The sequence below is a fragment of the Lampris incognitus genome, chromosome 1 (assembly GCF_029633865.1).
Source record: "Lampris incognitus isolate fLamInc1 chromosome 1, fLamInc1.hap2, whole genome shotgun sequence".
In the NCBI taxonomy this organism is placed as follows: Eukaryota; Metazoa; Chordata; class Actinopteri; order Lampriformes; family Lampridae; genus Lampris; species Lampris incognitus.
Window position 1 is genome coordinate 22,360,806 of NC_079211.1, and position 25,264 is coordinate 22,386,069.

At 45.2% G+C, this 25,264-nt stretch overlaps 1 protein-coding gene across 2 annotated transcripts in view; it reads right to left on the reverse strand.

Moving 5' to 3' along the window:
- Window positions 1–13,124: 13,124 nt before the first annotated feature.
- The window catches only part of abcb7 (ATP-binding cassette, sub-family B (MDR/TAP), member 7), a 32,752-nt gene continuing 20,612 nt past the window's right edge, over window positions 13,125–25,264 (reverse strand). Inside the window, exons 9-16 of one of the 2 annotated variants that reach the window (XM_056273623.1) lie at window positions 24,837–25,011; window positions 24,202–24,359; window positions 21,706–21,869; window positions 21,390–21,519; window positions 20,788–20,959; window positions 17,105–17,208; window positions 16,143–16,250; window positions 13,125–14,628 (exon numbers count right to left, since the gene is read on the reverse strand). In XM_056273623.1, the coding sequence (XP_056129598.1) occupies window positions 14,410–14,628; window positions 16,143–16,250; window positions 17,105–17,208; window positions 20,788–20,959; window positions 21,390–21,519; window positions 21,706–21,869; window positions 24,202–24,359; window positions 24,837–25,011 (1,230 nt within the window). In that variant the 3' untranslated portion in view covers window positions 13,125–14,409. Of the gene's footprint in view, window positions 14,629–16,142; window positions 16,251–17,104; window positions 17,209–20,787; window positions 20,960–21,389; window positions 21,607–21,705; window positions 21,870–24,201; window positions 24,360–24,836; window positions 25,012–25,264 lie in introns of both variants that reach the window. The other variant, XM_056273613.1, reaches the window with a different exon arrangement.

Sequence of the window (25,264 nt, forward strand, 5' to 3'; positions counted from 1 at the left end):
GTGAAGCTGTTTCTGCCTCAGCACACACTTTTCCTTGTTGAGCTTAAGTCCAGTGAACTCGACTCTCTCCAGGACTTTCTGAAGCTGAAGGTCGTGTTCTTCCATGTCCCTTCCGTACACGACTATGTCGTCCATGTACACAGCTGCCCCCTGTAGGCCATGCAGTGTCTCTGTAATTTTTCTTTGAAATATCCCTGGTGTGCTCATTATTCCAAACGGTAAGCATCGGAAACAGTACCTACCATGGAATGATGAACGTCGTCAGCCTGGCACTGTCGCTGTGCAAAGGGATCTGGAAAAACCCCAAGGCTGTGTCGAGGCTGGAGAACACCATTGCTCCACTCAGCTTGGCTATGATCTCCTCTGGTGCAGGTAAGCTGAATCTCTCTCTCTTGACCTGTTCATTCAGTTTCTTTAGATCCACGCATATTCGCACTTTTCCAGACATTTTCAGGACGGGCACCAGAGGGGCACACCAATCTGTCGGCTCTGTTACCTCCTCTATAATGCCGTTCTCCTCCATCCGGCACAGCTCCTCTCTAACCTTGTGCATTAGCGGTATTGGGACCCTGCGCGCTGTGTGCACTGCATATGGTGTGGCATTGTCCTTTAACTGTATCTTTACAGGCTCTGTCTTGAGAGTGCCATGCTCTCCAAATGCATTGTGGACCTCCTCGCTCGCTTCACAAGGCCCATCTCTGCTGCAGCGGAACGGCTGAGTAAGTTATTGACATTCTGTCCTCTGATAACATACACTGGGAATGATTATGACTTGCCCTTGTACATGGTGCATGCTTGAAATTGCCCTTGACAATTCAATTGACCCCCTGGACTGCATAGTGAAATGCTGGTCTGCTTTAGTTCTCTTTCTGGAATTAACATATTGAAAGTCTCTTCACACATAACAATAGCGTCTGCTCCTGTATCAATCTTAAACTCCTCTGGTGTTGCACCAATGAGAAGCTGCACTGTCCATTTTTCATCACTCAATTTTGCATTCACTGATCCCAAAAAGTATGCATTCTGCTCATCAGTCTTTGTAACTTCACTCACCGATTTGCTCTTACGCATTCTCTCCCGATGTCCATTTTCGTTGCACTTGTTGCATGCTGATTTGAACGCTGGGCATCTTTCCTGGTTTTTGTGTTGCATTTTTCCACATCTGCCGCACTTTCCTCCGCGCTCCGTGTTTCTGGAGTCTTTGCCTCCTTTCTGTTTAGCGTTACGTTGCCATTTTGGGTTTTTCTTCCACGCGCCCTGTGCGTGCACCTCTTGCACAACTCCTGCAGCGCTGGTAGCTTCCCCTTGCTTGCCAATTTACATGCTAACGGTCTCTGACTGACGCACTGACTGTATTGTTTGTGCTAGCGTGAGATCATTCATGAGTTGCAATTTACGAGACTGCTCTTAATCTAGAATCCCTACCACGATTCCGTCACGAATATTCTCATCCCTGTTTATCCCGAACTCGCAGTGCTCTGATAGCTCACAGAGGGCTCTGATAAATGTCTCTGCTTTCTCACCTGGCTGTTGCACCCGCTGATGGAAAATGGCTTGCTCGTGGATTATATTCCGTTTAGGGAAAAAGTACTCGTTGTATTTATCCATGACTATATTGTAACCCTTCTCGTGTGCTGCTTCAGCAAAAGTGAAAGACTTGAAAATATTCTATGCTTCACTCCCCACCGCATATGTTAGGGAACTAACTTGTACTTCACCATCGTCCTTGTGGACAGTGATTAAAGTGGGACGGAGCTACCCGGATCCCGACACCGGCACTTCCCCTCCTCCCCCAAGTCAACCGGAGCTGAGATCCGGCACTCTGTAGACAGGAGTAATTTCAACCTTTTTGTCACATTAAAATTTAAAACACAAAACATGATGCAGCCGATTCACAAGCATTACAAAATAAATCGCAAATAAAGTCGTTCTTCTATTTTTATACTACTTTACTTTTTCTAAAAGTTTGAATGATATCGCGTCCTCACGTGACCCGCACCTGCCTGCTGTCTGGCTTCACCAGACTTGACATCAAAAGAGACTGGCTTCACACTCACGGGTCAGGTTCAGTTCACCGCACCAGGCAGACAAGACTCGAGAGAGCGTCAACCTGCTACCTGCACTATTATCTTGGATTGGGGGGCATAAAGAGTGAGTATCTTCAGTGTATTTCCAATAGTATTTCCAATAGTTTTGTCTAGCTCTGCTGTGGTTTTCATTCAAGCAACTAACGTTAGCGAACGTAACGTTAGCTAGCTAGCTAACTAGCTATCTTCCACCGGGTAACGTTGCTAGCTAGTTGCTGACGTTGCTGGCTAGTTGTTTGAATGCTGCTAGGCAAGCTAACTATCGGTAGCGTCCGGTAACGTTACCGGTAGCTAGCTAGTTATGTTTGTCCAACCTTAGCTCTGGCCATGCAATATTTTCATTCAAATAACTAGCTAGCAAACGTTAGCTACCGGTAGCTATTATTAGCTAACAATGCTAACGTCGGGACTACTGGACCAGTGGTTAGCTAGCCTAACGTTAGCTAGCTACCTATCACTCCCGCACTTTTGCCCACCTCTCTAATACAGAGATTCCCCACTTACCAAATCCCACTTTAACCCCTGCTTGTGGAGCTTGGTAGCCATTCTGAATCTCTCGAAGCGTCTTTTCCAGTCAGTCCATTCCGTCGGTTTATCAAAGCAAAAGTTTTCTGGTGGGCAAAACTTCGCCGTAATTCACTATCTTTGTGAATATATGCCTCACTTCTGACACCATGTAATAAATCACGGAATGTCCAGTCAAACGGAGCGGGTTAAGTGTCTACTTTATTCAGCTAACAGGTCAGCTCACATGTATGCAACGTGACCTTCACGCATAAAGTCTACTGTCGTAAAACCCCTTTCATGTACAGCCACATCTCACAGTTTCCGTCACTGTCGTGCACATTACCGTATTAACTGTAATACTATGACAGAAAGCAATGAAGTTAAGATCAATGTTTGGAACTATTCATGGTTCCCATAATCCGGAAGCTGGCCGGAAAAGTCTCCGCCATTTTTTACCATGGGAGCCTAATGCTACATTCAGACCAAAGGCGGCGCGAATTTTTTGGGCGGCGCGAATGCACGCAAAGTCAATGGGAGGAGGCGAATGGGCGGAATAATTCGCGGCGAAATTACGGGCGGCGCGAATTGGGCGAATCGAGCGACGAACGCGCCTTCGCGGGAGTTCAAAAATGTCCAACTCGGGCGAATATTTCGCCAGGCGATAGCCAATCACCTTCAAGTAGGCTTAGAACCCGCCTTCATGTTGGGAAAGTATACACGCCCCCTACCCAGAATTCTTTTCGGGCGCCGTCCAAACGCAACTCCTGAACGAGCCGGTTAATTTCGCCAAGCTGGGCACGTCTCCGGTTTGTGCTATGAACCCAAACAGACCGCTGACGCCGGTTTCGGCGGCGCAAGTTGATAAAAGCAGAGCCACCGCAACTGATCTCTGTCGCTCATCCATGATGATCACAAGTAAACAAAAACTGCTCGTGTGTGGTATTTGTGTGCGGTCTAGCAAACTTGCTAGCAGCGTTGGTGTAACTAGACTGCTTGTTGTGACGTCAACACAGCGAATTCGCGTTCTGTTCGAACACACCTGGCGGAGCTGGCGGCCAAACACGGGCGAACAAAGCGGCGCGAACTCTCGCCGCCTTTGGTCTGAACGTAGCATAAGGGAGTGTTGCCACTCTGTTTTTCAACTGCTCTGGCTAGATGGTTACGCATGAGCAGCAGCGTCGAGGAAGAGCAACGCGGGGACGAGGAGTCTCGTGTGCAGATGGCTACTTTTGAAACTATCAGTGTTTGTGGAAGGAAACGAGGACTGGACCGAGCATGAGGAGAGGTTGGGACATTTTTTCTATGCAAATAGGATTACCGAGGAGGTTAAAACGCGCCCTATTTTCCTAAGTGCATGTGGAGGCAAAGACTTATAAGATGATAAGGAACTTGGCCACACCGCGGAAACCGGGGGGGGTATCCCATATGATGAACTGGTGAAACTCGTGGGGAACCACCACAATCAAAAAGCTTCTGTAATAGTCCAACGTTTCAAGTTTCATGGCTATTTCAGGAAGCCGGGTCAGTCTGTAGCAGAACTGTGGCAGCTATCAGAGCATTGTAACTTTGGGGCAATTTTGGATGATATTGTATCGAATTCGGGGGGTGGGGGCAACCACAGGAACTGCCGCGGCTGAGATGCGAACCCGTATCGCCCGCACCGCGGGAGACATCGCTAACAGTTCGACTAAAGGGCCTTTAATCGACTGGTTAACGTTGTCGCTTGCGGAGCGGGAGAGACGGGTTCGCGTCCCGGCTGTGGCGACGGTTCCCGAGCTGCCCCCCAAATTCGCTATATTGGTGTCAGAAGTGGGATGGGGAGACCGTAAGGCCATCGGAAGCGTTTGTGCCCAGAGGCGTGAAGAAGCTGATATGCTTAAGCGCGGGGACGCGCTTCCCGAAGGAGGGAGGTAGTGTAACGTGCATGGATAAGTAGACACGCTGGCTGATGGGTCAGCGATGTCCCCCGCGGTGCTTGCGATACGGGTTCGCGCCGCGGCAGTTCTCGTGGTTGCCCTCCCCGAATTCGCGCAACCACAGGAACGGCCGCGGCCGGGAAGCGAACCTGTATCGCCCGCACCGCAGGAGACATCGCTAACCGCTAGACTAAAGGGTCAGACTCGCCAGCCCGTGGCCAGCGTGTCTTCTTATCCATGCACGTTACATTACCCCCCTCCTTCGGGAAGCGCGTCCCCGCGCTTAATCAGCTCCTTCACGCCTCTGGGCACAAACGCTTCCGATGGCCTTACGGTCGCCCCATCCCACTTCTGACACCAATGTAGCGAATTCGGGGGACAACGCAACCACAGGAACTGCCGCGGCCGGGAAGCGAACCTGTATCGCCCGCACCGCAGGAGACATCGCTAACCGCTAGACTAAATGTTCAGACCCGCCAGCCAGCGGCCAGCGTGTCTTCTTATCCATGCACGTTACAATATGCTTTCGGGACATATTAGTGTGTGGCATAAATAACGACGCCATACAACGCCGCCTGCTGGGGGAAACCCCACCACTGACTTTCAAGAAAGCCCTGGAGATTTCCCAAGGGATGGAGATGGCCGCTAATAATGCTAAGGATATCCAGAAAGGAAATTGAGGGTCGCAGACAGCAGCAGTACACCAAGTTGAGAGTCTAGTAAGCGTGCAAAGCAGGTGGAATGTTTTCGGTGTGGAGGGGCACACAATGCAAATGATTGCAAATTCAAAGATACTGTCTGTCATGCTTGTAGCAAAAAGGGACACTTAGCTAAAAAGCTAACAAGTGCAGAAGTGCAAAAGGGAAGGGGAAGCCTGGGCAGGGGAAAGTTAAACATGTGCAGGCAGCCACACATCACCTAGAAGAAGCAGATGAAGAGGCACAGTGCTCCTACAACATGTTTGGGGTGGAGACGGATGAGGAACCACCCGAGCCCTATTATGCCACAGTCAATGTGAAGGGGCAGGACATTTTGTTGGAGGTCGATTCAGGGGCTACGGCATCAGTCATCAATGAGGAGACCTACAGGAGGACAATTGGGGTCTAATCTGCCTCCCATCAGGCCATCAAAGCTCAAAATCAGGACTTATATGGGGCAGCCCATACCTCATTTAGGGGTGCTATATGTGGCCATTGCAGCTGAGAGCCAGAAAGCATGAGCCAGGCTGGTGATAGCTAAGGGCAGATGGCCCAGTCTTTTGGGCTGTGACTGGCTTCACAAAATCAGACTCAACTGGCACAAAATTAAGTATGGTCACGCAGAGCACATTCTGCAGTGGTACAATGATGTTTTCAGGGACGAGCTGAGTACACTGAGGGGCGTGACAGTGAAACTCCATGGCAACCCTGAGGCCACACCATGGTTTTTGAAGCCCAGGTCGGTGCCCTATGCCATGAAAGGCAAAGTTGAGGAGGAGCTGGAGCGTTTACAGAAACTGGGCGTCATCAAGCCCGTCCAGTTTTCAAGGTGGGCAGCGCCCATTGTTCCAGTTTTGAAGGAGGACAAAACAGCAAGGATTTGTGGGGACTATGTTATTCGTCTGTCGCAGCGACGAGGACCATGTAGTCATCCTGTGATGGATGACTGATGACTTGCGCAATGATTAAAGTGAGGAAGAGTTGCGCATCATCAACCCCACTCTCTCATCTGAGACCACCTACTACCAGTGGCAAGACTAGTGAGACGACTGGCAATGGAGACAGATGCAGATTTTTACTCAGGGTTTCTTCCCAAAGCCTTTCCGGTAGATGAGTATACCCGCAAGTCAGTGGAAGTTTTAAATCAGAATTTGCCTTCTCCTACATGAACTGCCCGACAGGCTAACGAGCTTCATCTACCCGGGTTTGAAATCAGAGTTGTCCTTCTCCTAGACTGGCTGCCAACCAAGGCTAACGAGTCCAATCGACCCACCCGGTTATACCGCCGGGAACCTGGTCACCCCTGCAGCAGACGTTGTGAAAACAGGAGGTACCACGAGAAGGTGCTGCTGTGGACACATTTGCGTAGGAGCGGCCATATGCTAAGGTCCTGATTGACCCACAGCGATCACTACATCAGGGAGCGAGAGGCCAACACACCGCTTCATGGGGGGACAATCGCTTTATGGGGACTGTAAGCTTACAGTGAATCAGGTCTTTAAGCTGCAAGAGTACCCATTCCCTTAGGTGGAGGACCTGTTTACAACCCTGGCAGGGGGTAAGCTATTCACAAAACTGGACATGAGCCATGCTTACCAACAGCTGCTGCTTGATGAGGATTCAAAAGAATGAGTCACAATCAACACTCAGAAAGGATTGTTCAAATAAAATCAACTGGTTTTTGGAGTGGCCTCCAGCCCTGCCATTTTCCAAAAGACAAGGGACTCGTTGCTGCAGGGGATTCTGCATGTAGCAGTGTACCTAGATGATATTCTGGTCACAGGGGCCACGGAGGTGGAGCGTCTGGCTAACTTGGAACAGATGCTGAAGAAGCTCTCGAACGCAGGGCTGCGCCTGAAATGCAGTAAATGTGTCTTCCTGGCACCGAGTGTAACCTACGTGGGACACAAAATCACAGCTGAAGGGCTCTGCCTAGTGGAAGACAAAGTGCACACCATCAAGGAGGCTCCAAGCCCCAAGAGCATCACTGAACTCAGATAATTTTTGGGCATGGTGAATTGTTATGGAAAGTTTCTTCCTGACCTCCCAAAGGTCTTGGCTCCACTGTACAAGCTGCTTCACAGTGACACTAAGTGGTAGTGGAAGGAAGAGCAGGAGGAAGCTTTCAAAGAAGTGAAAGAACTTCCCCAGTCAGCAAAGCTGCTCGTTCACCATGACCCCGGCAAGGAGATCTCCCTTTCATGTGGCGCCTCGCCCTATGGAGTCGGAGCAGTTCTCGTACATGTGATGGAGGACTGTTCAGAGAAGCCTATTGGCTTTGCTTCACATACCCTCACAGCAGCTGAGAGGGGATATTCACAGCTAGACAAAGAGGGTCTGGCCATTGTCTTTGCTGTCAAGCATTTCCATCAGTACCTCTATGGCCGGGTCTTCACGATTTGTACAGACCATAACCCACTGATGAGCCTGTTCAGTGAGACCAAACACATCCCACTGCTAGCCTCAGCTAGGATACAGCATTCGGCTCTCACACTGTCAGCCTACCAGTACACTATAGTGTACAGAGCAGGGAAGGATAATGCAAATGCCGATGCGCTAAGTCGGCTGCCTTTACCTGAGACACTTGCTGCTACATATGTGCCTCCAGAGACTCTGTTTTCATTGGCGAGGCTGTCAGAAACACCTGTGAAAGCAGCCCAGGTCAAGCAGTGGACAGAAAGGGACTCTGTCCTGTCCCAAGTAAATACTTTTCTTTTACAAGGCTGGCACAGTGTTGTGGTAAGAGAGGAGCTTAGACCTTATGCTAAATTCAAGACAGAACTGAGCCTGCAGGATGGCTGCATTTTCTGGGGTGTGAGGGTCATCATACCTCATCTAGGTGTGTTGAGTATGAAAAGCCTTGCAAGATTGTATGTCTGGTGGCCAAAAATGGATCAAGACCTGGAGAGCAAGGTAAAATCATGCACAGTGTCAGACAAATCAGAACATGCCACCACCAGTGCCCTTGTACCCGCGGGAGTTGCCAGGCCGCCCCTGGTCTAGGCTACATTTGGACTTTGCCGGCCCATTTATGAGGCAGATATTTCTAATAATGTTGGATGTACACTCAAAATGGATAGAAGCCCACATCATGAGCAACATCACAGCCCACACAACCATAGACAGACTCAGGCAAGTGTTTGCCATACACGGGTTGCCGGACACTTTGGTCACTGATAATGGCGCAATGTTCACCAGTGAGCTGTTCAGTGAGTTCATGCAACAGAATGGAATTCATCACATACACACACATCCTTTCCACCCAGCCTCAAATGGTTTGGTGGAGCGGGCTGTTCAGACAGTGAAGGAGGGACTGAAGCGGATGACAGGGGACTTGCTTAGCACTCATCTTTCACATTTCCTGTTTAAATACTGCCTCACGCCCCAGACTACAACTGCATGCACTCCAGCAGAGATGCTGATGGGTCATAGGCCCAAGACAAGTTTGGACCTGCTGCGCCCGGACATGAAAGTAAAAATGGAAAGGAAGCATGAAAAACAGAAGGAGGGACATAATCAACATGCACGAGAGACAGTTAAAACTAAATGACCATGTCTGTGTGAGGAACTTAAGCAGTAACGACACTCAGCAATGGCTACCTGGGGCTGTTCTCAGGCAGAGTGGTCCAGTCTCCCATGTTGTTAAGCTGACTGATGGACGTGTGTTCTGTAGACATCAGGACCACGTGCGCCTGTGTCATGAGACACAGAGACCTGGCTCAGAGACAGTCAGTTCCATGGAGCGTCCTGTGGAGGGACAGACTACTGGGGGAGTGTGTCTGCCAAAGACTTTGCCAGAAAGAGAGAATCAGGTCGAGGTGTCAGTGTCCCCGGAGAGGATGAACATTCTCACGCTAACACACAGACCCCTACCATTCCCCCGGCATCAGATCCACCTAAAACTCCCTCACAAGTGGCACCTGCTGGGTCCCCGAGGGTAATGCACAGGTCACAGCGCACCCACAAACCTCCAGATAGACTGAATATTTAAATGGACAGTTTTGGGAGAATGAATGCTAAATCAACCATGTTATTTTCCGGTGTTATATGGGTAAAATGTTGCTGAGACACCAGTATATGTTTGAGGTGTACATCAGCTAAAAACAAACAAAACTAAAAAGAAAGGAAAACATTACTCTTGTTTTTGCAGGTATATTTACCTCTGGGGAATGTTGGAATTTAAAGGGGGAGATGTGTTGTAACAGGAGCTTTTATTTTGAAAAGACCGGTTGTGTTTGCGATGTGTGTGTGTGTGTGTGTGTGTGTGTGTGTGTGTGTGTGTGTGTGTGTGTGTGTGTGTGTGTGTGTGTGTGTGTGTGTGTGTGTTTTACGCCCTCCAACTTGTCGGATGTTAGCAGTGCATGCTGCTACATGTTACTGGCGAGTTTGCCAGTCCTAGATAAAGTTAATTCAAAAGACAAGAAGTTGTCATGGGTTCCTTTTCTCTAAGCTAGAGTTACCACACCTACCAGGGTATGGTAACTCCACGCGCTCCTGTCAGGGGGAGGGGGAACTGGGGAGAATAGCGTGATCCTCTCACACGCTATGTCCCCCTGGCGAAACTCCTCACTGTCAGGTGAAAAGAAGGGCTGGCAACTCCACATGTATCGGAGGAGGCATGTGGTAGTCTGCAGCCTTCCCCGTATCGGCAGAGGGGGTGGAGCAGCAACTGGGACTGCTAGGATGAGTGGGGTAATTGGCCAAATACAATTGGGGAGAAAAAGGGGGAACATTTTTTAAAAAAAGTTAAAAATAGTCATTGTGATGGCATATATAAGACCTGTATTGGTCTCACGGCTCATAAGACTATTTTTTTTGCAAGGTATTAAGCATTTATTTTTTTACTTTGATCTTCATTTACACAAACCCTAGGTGGAGGTGGGATTACATCAAGGATCGGCTTTGAGCTGTTTCTTGTTTTCAATGGTGATGCACAGGTTGACGGAAGAGATCAGGCAGGAGTCTGTGGATTATGATGTTTGTGGATGACATTGTGCTCTGTAGTGAGAGTAGGGAGCAGGTTGAGGAGAGCCTGGAGAGGTGGAGGTATGCACTGGAGAGAAGAGGAATGAAAGTCAGTAGGAACAAGACAGAATACATATGCGCGAACAAGAGGGAGGACAGCGGAATGGTGAGGATTCAAGCAATAGAGGTGATGAAGGTGGATGAGTTTAAATACTTGGGGTCAACTGTTCAAAGTAACGGGGAGTGCGGAAGAGAGGTAAAGAAGAGAGTGCAGGCAGGGTGGAGTGAGTGGGTGGAGAAGCGTGTCAGGAGTGATTTATGACAGAAGGGTACCAGCAAGAGTGAAAGGGAAGGCTTACAAGATGGTAGTGAGACCACCTATGTTATATGGTTTGGAGATGGTGTCACTGACAAAAAGACAGGAGGTGGAGCTGGAAATGGGCAGTGTAGAAGATGCTAAGATTTTCATTGGGAGTGATGACGAAGGACAGGATTAGGAACAAGTATATTAGAGGGACAGCTCAGGTTGGATGGTTTGGAGACAAAACAAGAGGAAAGATTGAGATGGTTTGGACATGTGCGGAGGAGAGATGCTTGGGTATATTGGGAGAAGGAAGGATGCTGAATATGGAGCTGCCAGGGAAGAGGAAAAGAGGAAGGCCAAAGAAAAGGTTTATGGATGTGGTGAAGGAGGATTTACAGGTGGTTGGTGTGACAGAGGAAGATGCAGAGGACAGGAAGAGATGGAAATGGATGATCCGCTGTGGCAACCCCTAGCAGGAGCAGCTGAAAGTAGTAGTAGTAGTAGTAGTAGTAGATGTGTCCAAGAGGTATCATACCTGCAGCATCTTGTACATAGCGTCTCAGTGTCTCGTGTTGAATGTTTTAAATATCTGGCTGCTTTTATTGCCTTGGAAACGAAAGATTTAATCTTTGCATATGGAGTATGTTCTAAACCGTCACCAGAGATGATATAAGAAACACACAAGTGCTGTATCTGCAGTGTACTGGGGTTCGCATCATGCAGGCACTGCTCAAAGGTTGCATCATCCGCAGCAAACTAGATGTCTTGGAAATTATAAAAACACCATAGATTTATTTATCAACTCTAAAGGATCAGTCAGTGATGTGTGTGTGTGTGTGTGAGAGAGAGAGAGAGAGAGAGAGAGTGCATGCATGTATGAATATTCATCCCAATTTTGACCAGGAGCATTGATATAGTACACAGGGATTACGCACATAAATTTACACTCCCACACAAAACGGTGGAAATAACTACATCTTCTCTCAGGCACTGATGCATATTTATCACGGCGTAGACACCCTCAGCCACACACCAGTTCCATTGTAGTGGAAAGGGAGTGAGCTGGCTATCGGCACAGGGAGAGCCCAGGGTCTCAGTCTATTTGGTCTGTTATCATGATGAAAAAGAATGCTGCAGACCTCATCAACAGGCCAAGGGAAGTCCATTGGGAACTGGATGTGTGCCGCTGAACCCCTCTATCACCTGTCCATTTTCAATAGGTTCCACGTAGGGACCGGGAATGAAGCACTTTGAGCATTTTTAGAGGACTGGGTCCCATGTATGAATATATACATACATCACTGAATTACCACAATGAATCTACACATTGCCATCTTTTTCTTTACGAGCCTGCTTTAAAGATAGAAGATCTGAAGGCCGCGGTTTGCGTTAGGGTCTGGCTCTCCTGCTGCGGCCCATATTAAGGATGTTATTAGAGGCCTTTGTGTGCCTGCCTGCCTTTGCGGCTGCATTATGCTGCACAGTAAACAGGGAGATGGCTTCCTCATTACATCTCGAAGGAACACAGACAAACAGTTCTAATGCGCACGCATGTGATTAGAGCTACAGAGATGCAACACAATGTTCATTTCATAACTGGTTTTGTGATTTAGCATCTAACACAACTTGCCAGAAAGGAAATTTTCCGTGTGTCTGTGTTTCTCTTGCTCTGCAACTTCAGCTCTAAACAATGCTTTGTCCTCGGCTTGCCATATTAGGACACATAGAGCTTCTTACAGCCTTGGAAGAGAGGGGAATGAGGGAATGTTTAATATCCAATACCCTCACCTTGAAAGTGAAAGGATAATAGTTAATTACATCCACTCAATAATTAGAGAAATAACCTGTTAGAGGCAGCAGTTGAACAATGTTAGGAGTCACTAATGAATAGGCTCATAATCTCTTCCTAGGCGAGATTAGAAGGATGCCATTAGCATCAAGTCATCAGCCTAGACATCTGACACATGAAAGCAGACCAAATCTAACCAGTAATCATCTAGTTGATGTCCTTATAAGCGTGAGGTCTATCAAAGTCTGCTTTCATCTGTAAAATGTGCAAATTTCCTCTGGAGGTGTTGGGGGGCCGTGAAAACAGTGGTCCCAAAGGCGGGGTCTGTGGACCTGCAAGGGGGTTCCTAGGGTTGAAAAGGCATGTGAAGTTTGGGAACCACTGAGTAGGATTGGACAGTGCTGAGGAAAAACCTTGGGCGCATTTAGTGATGCAAATATAAACACGGCAGATAAAGTAACATCATGAACTGAGGCATGCTTTGCAGTTCAGCTGTCGCACAGCTTATCCAATTGAGTTCCACTGAACCCCCCCCCCCCCAGGACTGTTAAAAAATGTGTTTATGATTAAAAAAGAAAAAAATCACAAATTTTTTTATGACCGCTCTAATGGGATCAATAAACTTGATTTCTGCCCTCACTGTTTTAAGTCAACAATCAATGTAAACTGGATATGTGTGTATCCATATCATGTACATGAACACTTAACAAATGTGGAAGCATTATAAAATAGAAATTAAAAAAAAAAATCGATCAAACTATGAAAAAACATTCAGAATTTGCTGATCTAATAAATATCAACATTTCAACCATCCAGAGCGGGTAAATGGCATTTAGAAAAAAAGATTCATGCTTTATTTTGACAAAAGCCATTTTATTCTGTTTGGGGTGCATTTAAACACATTCGTTTTCAACATAGACCAGAATACCCTGAAAGAGGTGTTTCCTTTTCTAAACACAAGGTTCTCTAAATACTGACACTCCATATAAAGATACGACCTCTTAGCATGTCCTGGTCTAAATGTACGCATGTGCTAAAAAGTCCTCAAAAATGGGGACGTATGACTATTTCCAGCCTGGAAATGTCAATATTTCCCTGTAATCTTTTAACAGGAGGTCTGGGTATTGAGGATGTATAAATCAAAAAGTTGTCTTAGTAAAGTTAACATGTTGCAACTCCAAACATATTTCAGTACTAAATAAGCCTGGTAATATCAAGGCTAAATGATATAACTATATAATCCTTTCACAGCTTTGCCTGATATAGCTCTTGTCACAGTGCAAGCCATCCATGATATATAAAGGGTGCTTCTCTACATTACTTCTCTTGGTCTCATCGAGTCGCAAATGTCTAAACATATGCAGCTTACACACTTTTCATATCTCCATAACTCAAAAATATCCACACATGTTGTGGCATATATAGATAACACTGATTTTTTTTCCCCCCATTTATCTGCCCAACATGGTATTTTAGCCCAAGTCTAACAATCAAAAATATGTTAGAAACATTGGGGGTGTATGTGCATTGTAGCTGAATCAAGTATGAAAAGTGGCATTATTGAGACAAAGGTAAAGTGTAATCACTGTTCAAAACCAGAGGCCTGTGACTTTCAATATAGTAATATATACACATCTTTGTTAAAAAAAAAAAAAACAGCTAAATACAGGTTCAAATTGCATGAAAAAATAATTTAAAAGTAAATTTAATCAGCACAAGTAGAATGTTAACATAAAGGCATGTATCTCATTGATTCCATGTGCGCTCTCATCTTGTCTGCAGGGAAATAAACTGAACTTGATGTCAAAAGTGGAGGAGTTAAGAGGAAATTAACCATGCTGAATAACAGATGTCTTACACACATGTATGTCATATCCAGCGTCTCCTATGCTGTGCTTCAGCTGAGGCAACTGGCAGAGAAGCACAGTCTCTGGACATCGGCCAGTGATAGACACACTTGCTCCCTGTTCTGCTCCTCGTCCCGTCCGACAACCAGTGGTGCTCTTCCACAAGAGGAGGGGGCAGTGATAAGTCATATGGCTGGGGGGCTTGGCAGAATGAGACTGGGGGGATGGAGATGCACCCCTCCAACCCCCCCTCTCAGTACACTAAGACAGTGATAGCCGTAAGGTGGCGCTTTCTCTCAGCAGGAGCAGTTGCCACAGCCCTTCACACTGTTAAGGATCTCCTCCTGCAATTTCTTCCGCTCCTCCTCCTTGGCGGACAGGCGCTCCACCGGCGGCTTGTTCTTCCTGCTGATGTTACCGAGGATCTTGCTGTTTTGGGTGTTCCACAGGTCTGCATACAGGCTGCCTGGTTGGCTTAGGAGGGCATGGTGGCTTCCCCGCTCTGCAACTTTACCCTGAGAATGAGAGCAGAAGAGAAAGAGTAGGAATGAAAAGATGAAAGAATAGAAACAATGGCAAAGATAAGGAAGAGAGAAAGGAAGAAGTAAAGAGATTAGTCTGGGCAGGGATACAAAATGGCAGGGATACAAATGAAAGTGAAATGGAATGGGAAATGAATAGCAAATCCTAGCTAGTGGCTCTTCCTGACCATTTAACACTGTGGATGACTGAGAGTCAGCTCTGCCCAAGAAATCCTGACGCCCCCCCAACAACTGTTCCCTCTCTGCTGCAATAACATGAAGATACAGATGCATGTATGTACACACACACACTTCCCGCCAGCACAGACAAATATGAATAAAAGCACCCCCTTCCCCCACCTCCTGGAAGCACATGCAGAGGTGTTGGCATCTTTAGTGTGTAAGAGATGAGCATGTGACTGCCTCCAACCTTTATTTTAATGAACACCCCCCAAGCAGTCCTCCGCTGATGACACCAGCGAACGTCATGGTGACATCACACACAAACATGCCTTCTCACCACGACCCTCTGATCCCTGTCATCTGACGCTGGAAACATTGGCGTCTCAGAGCGGAACACCTGCGCTTGCTCTGTGCAGTTCAAAAGAACTAACCCATCTCACTCAATCACACTTGACCCCGGCACTGATGGATAGTGTCACTTCACCTGCGCTGCATTTACTGCCGTTTTGCGGATATCAATGGACCTCACAATTGTGTACGTCCTCAGCTGTAAGTTATAAACTATGGTGTCCTCTTGTCTGTCATATTTCTCTTATTGATGTGGGATGTAGTGAGAAAACATGGGGGAATAAAAAAAATAATACCGTGAGATTCACTCTTTCCATTTGATTTTAACCCCATCTGTCTTTTTATGCAACATTAAACCTGGCTTTGGCATAATAGCAAAGAGTCTGGGAAGGGGAAAAAATCATTTGAATGGAGAATTCCATTGAGAGACATTTTTAATCCAGGACAAGGCCTCATCATACTTTGGGAAGTTGGCCCACACAGTATTAGCCAGTGAGACAAACAAGGCTGTCATTCCATCATGCCATCTGACCAAAACAGTCAGCAGAGTCGGACTCCTCTAACGAGCACTTATGGAGAAAATGATACATTTGCTTCTACCACCAGTATCCTGTTGCTGCTGGACTTAATGAGAACGGCTAAACAAAGCATATCTTTATCTAAGGTAAGTGAGAAATAAATAAGTGGCAAATATTGAGTCTACTTGCTAGGTCCCTATACCTAGCCATTAAAGTGGATTGGAGGTCAGACAGACAGTATGCAGGTCGTCATCCTTCCCATCAGTGCAAAACCATCTAATAGGGCTGATAATTAACACGGGACACTTTAACACTGGGCAAACCTGAACAGCCATATAATTGGCTGTTTACGATGCTAGCCTTAAAAGTGGCATATCAAATCAGAAAACATGTTTTCAAGAAGGGGAATCCAGCCTGTGTTGTTTGAAACCAGATGAAACAGGCAACTGGGCTTCTTACCTGATTGAGGACTATAATCTCGTCTGCATCTACAATTGTGGAAAGCCTGTGGGCAATGAACACTGATGTCCTGTCCTTCACCATGTCCTTCATTGAACTCAGAATGTTCTGAAAGTAGACCGGTAAACACTATCATTAACAGACATTAAGCTTCACAACAGTAAAACCATCAAAGAAAAATATGAACTAGCTAGGTAATATCCTTGGTTTGCAATTATTATTGTAAGCAAAAATAAAATGCCAGACGTATGAATGACAGGGTATATATGAAATCAACATTAAGGCAATGTAAAGTCAACAGATTGCAGCAAAGCAATATCTACCCTCATATTCCCATGAAGGTGAATGCTCTACTTTCTGGTGTTTACATATGATGATATGAAAAGCTATCAAAACAGTGCGGCAATATGAAAATCCCAAATCTTGCAAATGAATGAGTCAAGTAATGTCCAACTCCTACAGTTCAAGGGGGGCAGGCTCAACTTGCTCATTAATTTTAACATTTAGAAAGATTGTAAGCAGAGGACAGGAAGAGATGGAAACAGATGATCAGCTGTGGCGACCCCTAATGGGAGCAGCCAAAAGTAGTAGTAGTAGTAGTAGTAGTAGTAGTAGTAGAAAGACTGTAAGCTTTTAGCTGAGCTGGAGCTAAGGAGAGCCAAAAAGAGCAGCAAGTGGATGGGGAGAAAGTGTAGATTACATGATTGTGTTGTGTGCATGCTTGTGTGGTGGCACAGGACAGGTACCCACCTACAACTAATAGCTCGTTTCTTAGTCAATAACCTGCCACTACTCATCCCGTGACAATGGAACAGATTGACCTCTGATGTGAGCTGAATGATTGCTTACCTCCAATAAATGACAGAGGGAGTGTTTGTATCACAGAGTGTGTGAGCAGTTGTAGTGAGGTGTCAACACAATGCACGCTACAGAATATTTTATGTGTTTACTGTCATACTCACCTCCTCTGTGATTGAATCTAGGGAGGATGTTGCTTCATCATACAGAAGGATAGGTGGATTCTTGAGTATTGCTCGAGCGATGGCCACACGCTGTTTCTCTCCTCCTGAAACATGGTGAAAAAAAAAACTGAGGCCAAGTTAAAAAGGCTTACAAACACTGTGTTCCTCAATAAATGTGTACTAATTGAGTATCTCATTAATACCCTCAAATGGTGAACCATCATAAAAAAAATGCCAGTGCCAGCGGTAAAACATAGTTTCACTTAACTGTTTGCAAAAACCAGCAGGGCACTAAAGGTTTCTCCCACTATGCATGGCTCTGTCTTTTATAAAACAGGTGCTCTGTGTGGACCTTTGAAAGCAACTGGTGTTCAGAATGTATTATCGTTGCGAGCCATGCAGAACAGCACTAAGTGTTAGAAGCCTCACAGATCCAACTGCTCCCTCCACCCCACACACACAAAATCATCGGTAGCAGCCGTGTACTGAAGCAGTGAAATTAATGAAAAGTTAGTCATCTCTTTACTTTACTCCCTTTCTCTGCCGCTCTCACTCAGCCTTAATAAAGAAAATCGTGCTGCCAGTAACTGTGCATTGAATGTTGAGTCAAAGTGCTCACTATGGCATATTTATGTAGGCTTAATGAGTTATGCAGTGATTCTAGGAGTTAGGGCTGGGAGATATGTCAACATTTTCCTACCAGCCACCGTCGGCCCAACAATCGGCGATTGCCAATCCCCCCACGTGCGTGTACCATTTTCAGCAAATACAATCATGGAAGAGCTCGTTGCAAAAAAAGATCCCCTAAAAAAATCCCCTATTTGGGATTATTTTGGTTTTAAAATGGATGCAACCGGCAAACTGAAGGACCTAAATGAAGTAATTTTCTGTCTTTGCAAATGAGTAGTGCTGGCAAAAGATTCTAACTGCACATACAGTTTTGGTCTAGTTCTTAAATATTATTTATGAATTGACATTGCTTTTCAGCACCAATCGATCAGACAGCAACTGCTAAAGATGGCTTGATTGTCATTTAGTCACTGCCCTGTTGTGTGAAAGCCTCGTTGGAAATCGGTGCAACAAGAATGTGCATATGGCCCAACTCCAACTGCCAGTTCCTAGTCACGCACGCTTTTAATTGTGCTTCCCCCCTCTTTTTCTCCCCAATTGTACTTGGCCAATTACTCCACTCTTCCGAGCCGCCCCGGCCGCTGCTCCACCCCCTCTACCAATCTCGGGAGGGCTGCAGACTACCACATGCTTACTCCGATACATGTGGAGTCACTAGCCGCTTCTTTTCACCTGACAGTGAGGAGTTTTGCCAGGGGAACATAGCACGTGGGAGGATCACGCTATTCCCCCCAGTTTCCCCTCCCCCCCGAACAGGCACTCCGACCAACCAGAGGAGGCGCTAGTGCAGCGACCAGGACACACCCACATACCAGCTTCCCACCCGCAGACATGGCTAATTGTGTCTGTAGGGATGCCCGACCAAGCCGGCGGTAACATGGCGATTGGAACCAGCGATCCCCGTGTTGGTAATAGACCGCTACACCACCCGGACACCCCTGGTCTAGTTCTTAAATATGATTTATGAATTGACATTGCTTTTCAGCACCAATCGATTGGACAGCAACCACTTAAGATGGCTTAATTGTCATTTAGTCACTGCCCTGTTGTGTGAAAGACTCGTCAGACATCAGTGCAACAACATGTGCATATGGCCCAACTCCAACTGCCAGTTCCTATTCACGCACACTTTGAATTGCGCTTTACAGGTTAATTATTTATCAAGTTGAATTCTACAGGAGACAGACCATTAAATTAGCAAAATAAAAGGACAAAAATCGCCCCCCCCCCCAAAAAAAAACAGCCGCTGATCGGACTCAGCCAATCGCCAACTGCTGATATAATCGTCCAATCGCCCAAGCCTACTAGGGGCTAAAACTGAATGAAGTCTAGAGTAATTATTTCATATTACATGAAAGACACCTTTTCTTGCCAGGCAACGTGGTGGTCAGAGTAATCCATATGCCATATCGCCAAACATAAAAAATGCAGCTATGTTAAGGAAATACCACAGAATGTTAGCGTCTCATCAGTTTTTACACATTTAAACACATAATCCCTCAGTATTTACTAACATTCATTACTGTTTCCAATTGACAGAAACAAGAGGAAGTTTAGCGGAACCGCTGATCCTTTGGTTAATGTCCAGCTCCTAGATGTGACAGAAAAGGGGGATTTAGGGGGGTCCTGGTGGCCCAGCCAGTTATGTATATATCATGTGGGCTCAGGCCAGATCAGAGCATCCTCTGGTTCAAATGCAGCCATGGGACCTATGTTACAATAATTTCCCTACTCTTTTCAAAGTTGGTTTCTTGTCTCTCTCTGCTGTCCTGTCAAATAATGACTTAAAAAGTTGGGGGGGGGGGCTTGTTAAGGCAAAGAAATGTTTCAGTAATTGGTATAACCATCAGGATGAAGGACAAATGTCATTCAAAGGGTGGATGAGCCTACAAAGTCATCCTACCATTCATTGTCAGTAAAACAATTTCATAACAGAGATGAGGTTTGTAGTCTGACATAGACAGAGATGTGCTCACCTCATTTATGGCTGTCAGCCAAAACTGGAACTATTACAAGCTCCTGAAGCGGTGGTATTGGAAAACAAAGTATACACTGCCTGCTTTGGTGAATTTATTGTGCTTACCCTATCTAAATATCCCTTTATTAATGTCTATTCTGTCAAACCACCAGAGCAAAATATCATACTTATCATGGGTTTTCTTTGGGTGCTCTGGTTTCCCCCACCATCAAAAAGACATGCATGTTAGGGTTAATACTCCTGTCTGTGCCCCTGACTGAGGCATGGCAAGACGAACTGAAGTTGGTCCCCGGGCGCTGCACAGCAGCTGCCCACTGCTCCTAGCTACACAGCTAGGATGGGTTAAATGCAGAGGAAGAATTTCCCCACGGGGATCAGTAAAATAATAAAAGAAAATAAAAATAAAAAATAAATAAAATAAAAACTAATAACTACTGACCCCTCTGCTTTCATCTATGTAGTTTTCACTTCGTGAAATACCCTGACCAGAATTAGTTGTCCAGTTTTGAACTTAAGTTCATAACTAAGTGATACCTGAGGGAAAAAAATATAAGAGTCATGTATTTCTAACAAATGATTTTCTGAATGTCTTTATAAATTTGCAATATTTTAGCACTCCCCACATAGGCCCTGTTCTGACCTGGCATTAAAACGCATCCTGGGTGATCCAATTTCAAGTGCACAGCACTAAACACGGGTCTTGACAATGCATTGAGATCTGATCACTCTGTCTATCACTAGTCTGTATTATTTTGGTTTTGGGCATAGGCCCTGGTGACGTATGTGGTTATTTGCATACTGAGTGGGGAAGCGAAAGCCAATTCCAAGTGGTCACTTAAGACACATGACAAGACACATTCTGAATCCAGATGTGAACGATAATGCATCTCACCGTCACTGTGATCAGATCACCAGACAAAGTTCAATGCCAGGTCTGAACAGAGCCACAGAGATACATGCAGGCATCACGAGGACTTCCTAGTTTTCCTCGTATCCAATTTGAAGAAACTAAAGGCCTTACATCCCAGGGTGCAGTGTGGGCCATGATTAAATTAACAAGAATGGTGTGGCATACCTGACAGCTTGAGGCCCCTCTCTCCAACCTGGGTGTTGTAACCATGGGGCATCTTGAGGATGGCATCATGGATGCCCGCCAGACGTGCTACCTGGTACAACTCCTCTGGTTTGGCATTTATGTTCCCATATTGGAGGTTGTAGAAGATGGTATTGTGGAACAGAACAGCATCCTGATAATGCAGTAAGAGGAAAAATGAGAGCTCAGAGAATAATTTTTATAGTCAGAGACAGAAAAAAGGACTGCAGAAATGACGGAGGGAGAGAGAGGGAGAAAACACAAACAACAAATACTGTTCATCTACCATCTGTCCAAATCAGATTGTGGGCTTACTGCAGTGAAAGCCTGGCAGAATTAAACTTCCAATGCTGAAATGCCTCCTAATTTTACATTGTTCTATGCTGCCCTCTTGTTGTATATAATTAGTTCAAGTAGCGCAATGAATTACAATGACTTTTAAACAGACAGATATGACTGTATATTTAGACGTGGATATTTATGAAGTAGCTTCCAAAACAGAAAATGACAATCTTCATCTTGCTGATTAAAAATACAGACATGTTTCCCATGTAATATTCTTTTTTTCTTCATTAATATTAGACCTGAGGTACGACTCCCACGGCTTTCCTCAAGCTGTCCAGGCTGACGTCTCGGATGTTCTGCCCAGCTATGAAGATGTTACCCTGCTGGGGCTCGTAGAAGCGGAACAACAACCGTACAATGGTGCTCTTCCTGCAACCAAACAGCGGACCTGTCAAAAACCACTCGGTATGCTGGTTGCACCCCCACCATTTTTTGATTGCTTTGTGATAAGGTTGTCTGTATATACAAATCAGGTGACACACACCAGAAATTAGATGACACATTTGTAAACAAGTATCTTTGTCGATGCAAAAAGGCAAGTTTCTAAATACCTACCCTGACCCACTGCCACCAACAATAGCCACCTTCTTCCCTGCAGGCACCTCAAATGACAAACCGTTCAGGACATTTTGGCCCTCCAGGTATTCAAAATAGACATCCTCAAAGCGGATGGAGGCATCTTGTGGCATGACTGTTAACACCGGGGCAAGATCTTTCTCCTGGAGAAAATAGCAGAGAATGAAGTCAGAAAAGGCATAGATGACTAGGGCTGTCATGATTATGAAATTTTAGCTGACGATTAATTGTCATATAAATAATCACGATTAATGGTTTAATTGTCTTTTCTTTTTTTTGTGGCTTTTCCCCCCCTTTTTCTCCCCAATTGTACTTGGCCAATTACCCTATTTTCTGAGCCATCCTGGTTGCTGCTCCACCCTCTCTGCCAATCCGGGGAGGGCTGCAGACTACCACATGCTTCCTCCGTCACATTTCTTTGGCTATATACCGCATTACACTGTCTGTTAACCTGAATCATCTGGTACTGTCATGTTTATATTTAGACACTCGTCCGAAAGCTTCAGGAACAGCCAACTGCCGGGATGGAACTGCAGCGGTGGCTGTCTTTCAAAGTTCGGCGAATTGGGTGGGGTGGTGGATCCATAGATGTTTTTTTCAGTTTGTTGTATTAGCGCTTTTGACCGCCACCTTTTTGCTGCAAATCCGACAAATTGCCTCCTCCAAGTTATTGGGCTCTCCTTTTTCAGTTAGCTTAAAACCAAAATGTGCCCACAGTGGTGCTGTGGTGTTTGGCTTTGCACTTATGTCCATGATGTTAATGTCAACAGATGCTCATTGAATATTATAGAATAACCGTCTCAAGGTAAACAGTTTGTTGACGCTAATTCACCACTCATGTGCCAGGGGCGCAACAAGATGGCATCACTAAAAGAGCGCCAGTCAAACAACAAACGGTGGAAAACGACATGGAAATACCGATGGAAATATGACATTTTTGTTAGTTTCATCCAGCTGTTTTTGTACAAATGAATGGAAATGATTCTAATGGTTATGCAAAAAGATCAGTCAGGTCAAATGTGCCATTAAACTATCACAGAAGGGGTGCAACAAGATGACATCATTGAAAGAGTGCCAGTCAAACAACAAACGGTGGAAAACGTGGAAATAGTGATGGAAACATGAAATTTCTGTTAGTTTCATCCAGCTGTTTCTATACAAATGAATGGAAACGATTCTGACGATTATGCAAAATGATCGCGGTCACGTCAAATAATCGCGATCAGGCGATTATGTAATAACTGTGACAGCCCTGGAGATGACTACTGGGGGTCAAGGCCCAGTATGATGCAGCAATATTTAGACACCTTAACCTGCACTGGGAATAGCACTGACGAACTATACTGACATTCTCAGCATATAGCAAATATATTATAATGAATTTTCAGAGCACATTTCAAAGTTATTGTCTTAAATTTACACAATATCCTTCACAGCTACTGAGGAATCACTAGTTGTCTATACTTTGTGCACACATGGAATTTTTTCAAAATGTTGGGCTTGAGCCAAGGCCAGCAGTGAATGACGTAGTGTCTAACCCCAGAGTAAAAGCTTCTCCTGCTCTGCTTCTGTACTAATAGCGACATAATCACCCACAATCCCCTTCAGCCACTGAATAGAGATGATAACACATGGTCCATTAGTATAAACAGATGCTAATTTCACACACCCAGAATGGGGGGAAAAAGACAACAGGGCAAAAATAAAAATTAAAGTTTTGAGTAGCAGTTTAGAGAGAGGGGGATTTTAGAATGATTTTACATTGACATAATAGACCTACATGGTTTGTTTTTTTTGTTTTGTTTTTAAATTGAGGACTGCATTCAGGCAGTAATGGGCTTCTGGGCAGTGCCATCCCACAGGGAAACACAATGGAATGGAGCATGCAGATTCCTTTCTCCTACTGTAATTACAGGCCTGAGATAGGAGTGGCATTCATATTGTTAACCAGCAGGCACACATTTCCACTTAAGTATACTTGTGTGACACAAGATGGGCTGTCTAGTCTTGTAAATGGGGGAAAAAAAAAAGTGAAAGGTCTCACTCACAAAAACAACCGATAGTTACTACATTAAAAGAAAAACAGGTCTATTTTTCAAAAGCCGCACTGTATCATCAGAGGTATTTTGCAAGGTTGTGAAAATTTAATAGTCATTGTATATTTCACTGATAATTATGTGAGGCTCTACCCTCATAAAGAAATACTAAACATAAAATCAGTCTCTTTGGAAATTTCTTTCTTTTTGGAATTTTTTTTTCTTCTTACAAATATTTTCATTTTCACAATATCAGTTTGCTCTGGGTTTATTTTTGCTTTCAGTTCCCTCACTAAACCCTTTGCCACTAAGCATAAGCTCAGCACTATCACTGATGTCTGTATAGGGCGACTGGCTCCATTTTGTCGCTAAGAAAAAAAAAAGTAATTCAGTTTCTCTGTTAGAATGTGGTGGAGAGCAGGTCAGGCCGACAAGTTACCTTGATCTTGGTGTCTACGCTGAGCAGGGTGAAGAGGGTGTTCATGTCTATTAGTGCCTGCCTGGTCTCTCTGTACACTGTGCCCAGGAAGTTGAGAGGAAGGGAAAGCTGGAACAGCAGGCCATTCACCATCACCAAGTCTCCTACTGTCATGCTACCTGCACAACAACACCAATAAAAATTTTGTACAAAAAAAAAATCACATTCACAAGGCCATTCTATGCAGGTCGCAATTGATTAGGAATGTTTATTTCAAATAAAACTAGCTTAACTACTAAGGCAAATGAGCCTTATAAAAATGTCAACCCAGGTCTACTGTGACTACGTCAAACCATTCAAAGTAAAATATGTATATCATCAATCCGTGGTTTCTTTTCATACCATTTTGCTTGTCTTGTCAATATTTTCATAATACAGTTTAGCGGTGTCTTTGCATATCACTGTCATGTGTTTACGTGATTTTGTTTTGAGACATTTTTAAGAGCAAATTGTATTTTTCTACCGACTGCAGGAAGCCCACCCCCCAACTTCTTCCTTTCTATATTTCATTTTATCACTGTAACAATAAACCATTTGTTGCTTCTATCTCAGTGTTTCGCCTTGATCCATGCCACACCCCTTTCCACTCCACCCACCTGCCATAATGCCCTTGCTGGCAAGCACCATGATGGCAGTGAGCCCAACACTAAAAATGGCACTCTGTCCAAAGTTAAGCATCGCCAGTGTGGCTGTGGTTTTCAGAGAGGACGACTCATAGATCTTCAGGAAGCTGTCATACCTGTCAGCTTCATACTTCTCATTGTTGAAATACTGCAGGCAAAAGAGAGGTGTGAAAGGAGGGGGAGGAGAGCAACATGGAGGATGAGGGGAGAGAGGAAGAGAGACACAAAAAATGGTTATGGTTAAAGAGTGAGGAAAACAAAGTGTGATTATAAGCGGACATATTGCAGTAGTTGGCCTCCCAGCTGCATTTGTTTTTTGTGACCTGTCTAAGAGATGTCTGGGTCTCTGTTGGTCTCAAAAGCACTTTCTCATATTCTTATCTTTGCTTTCTAACTGCTGA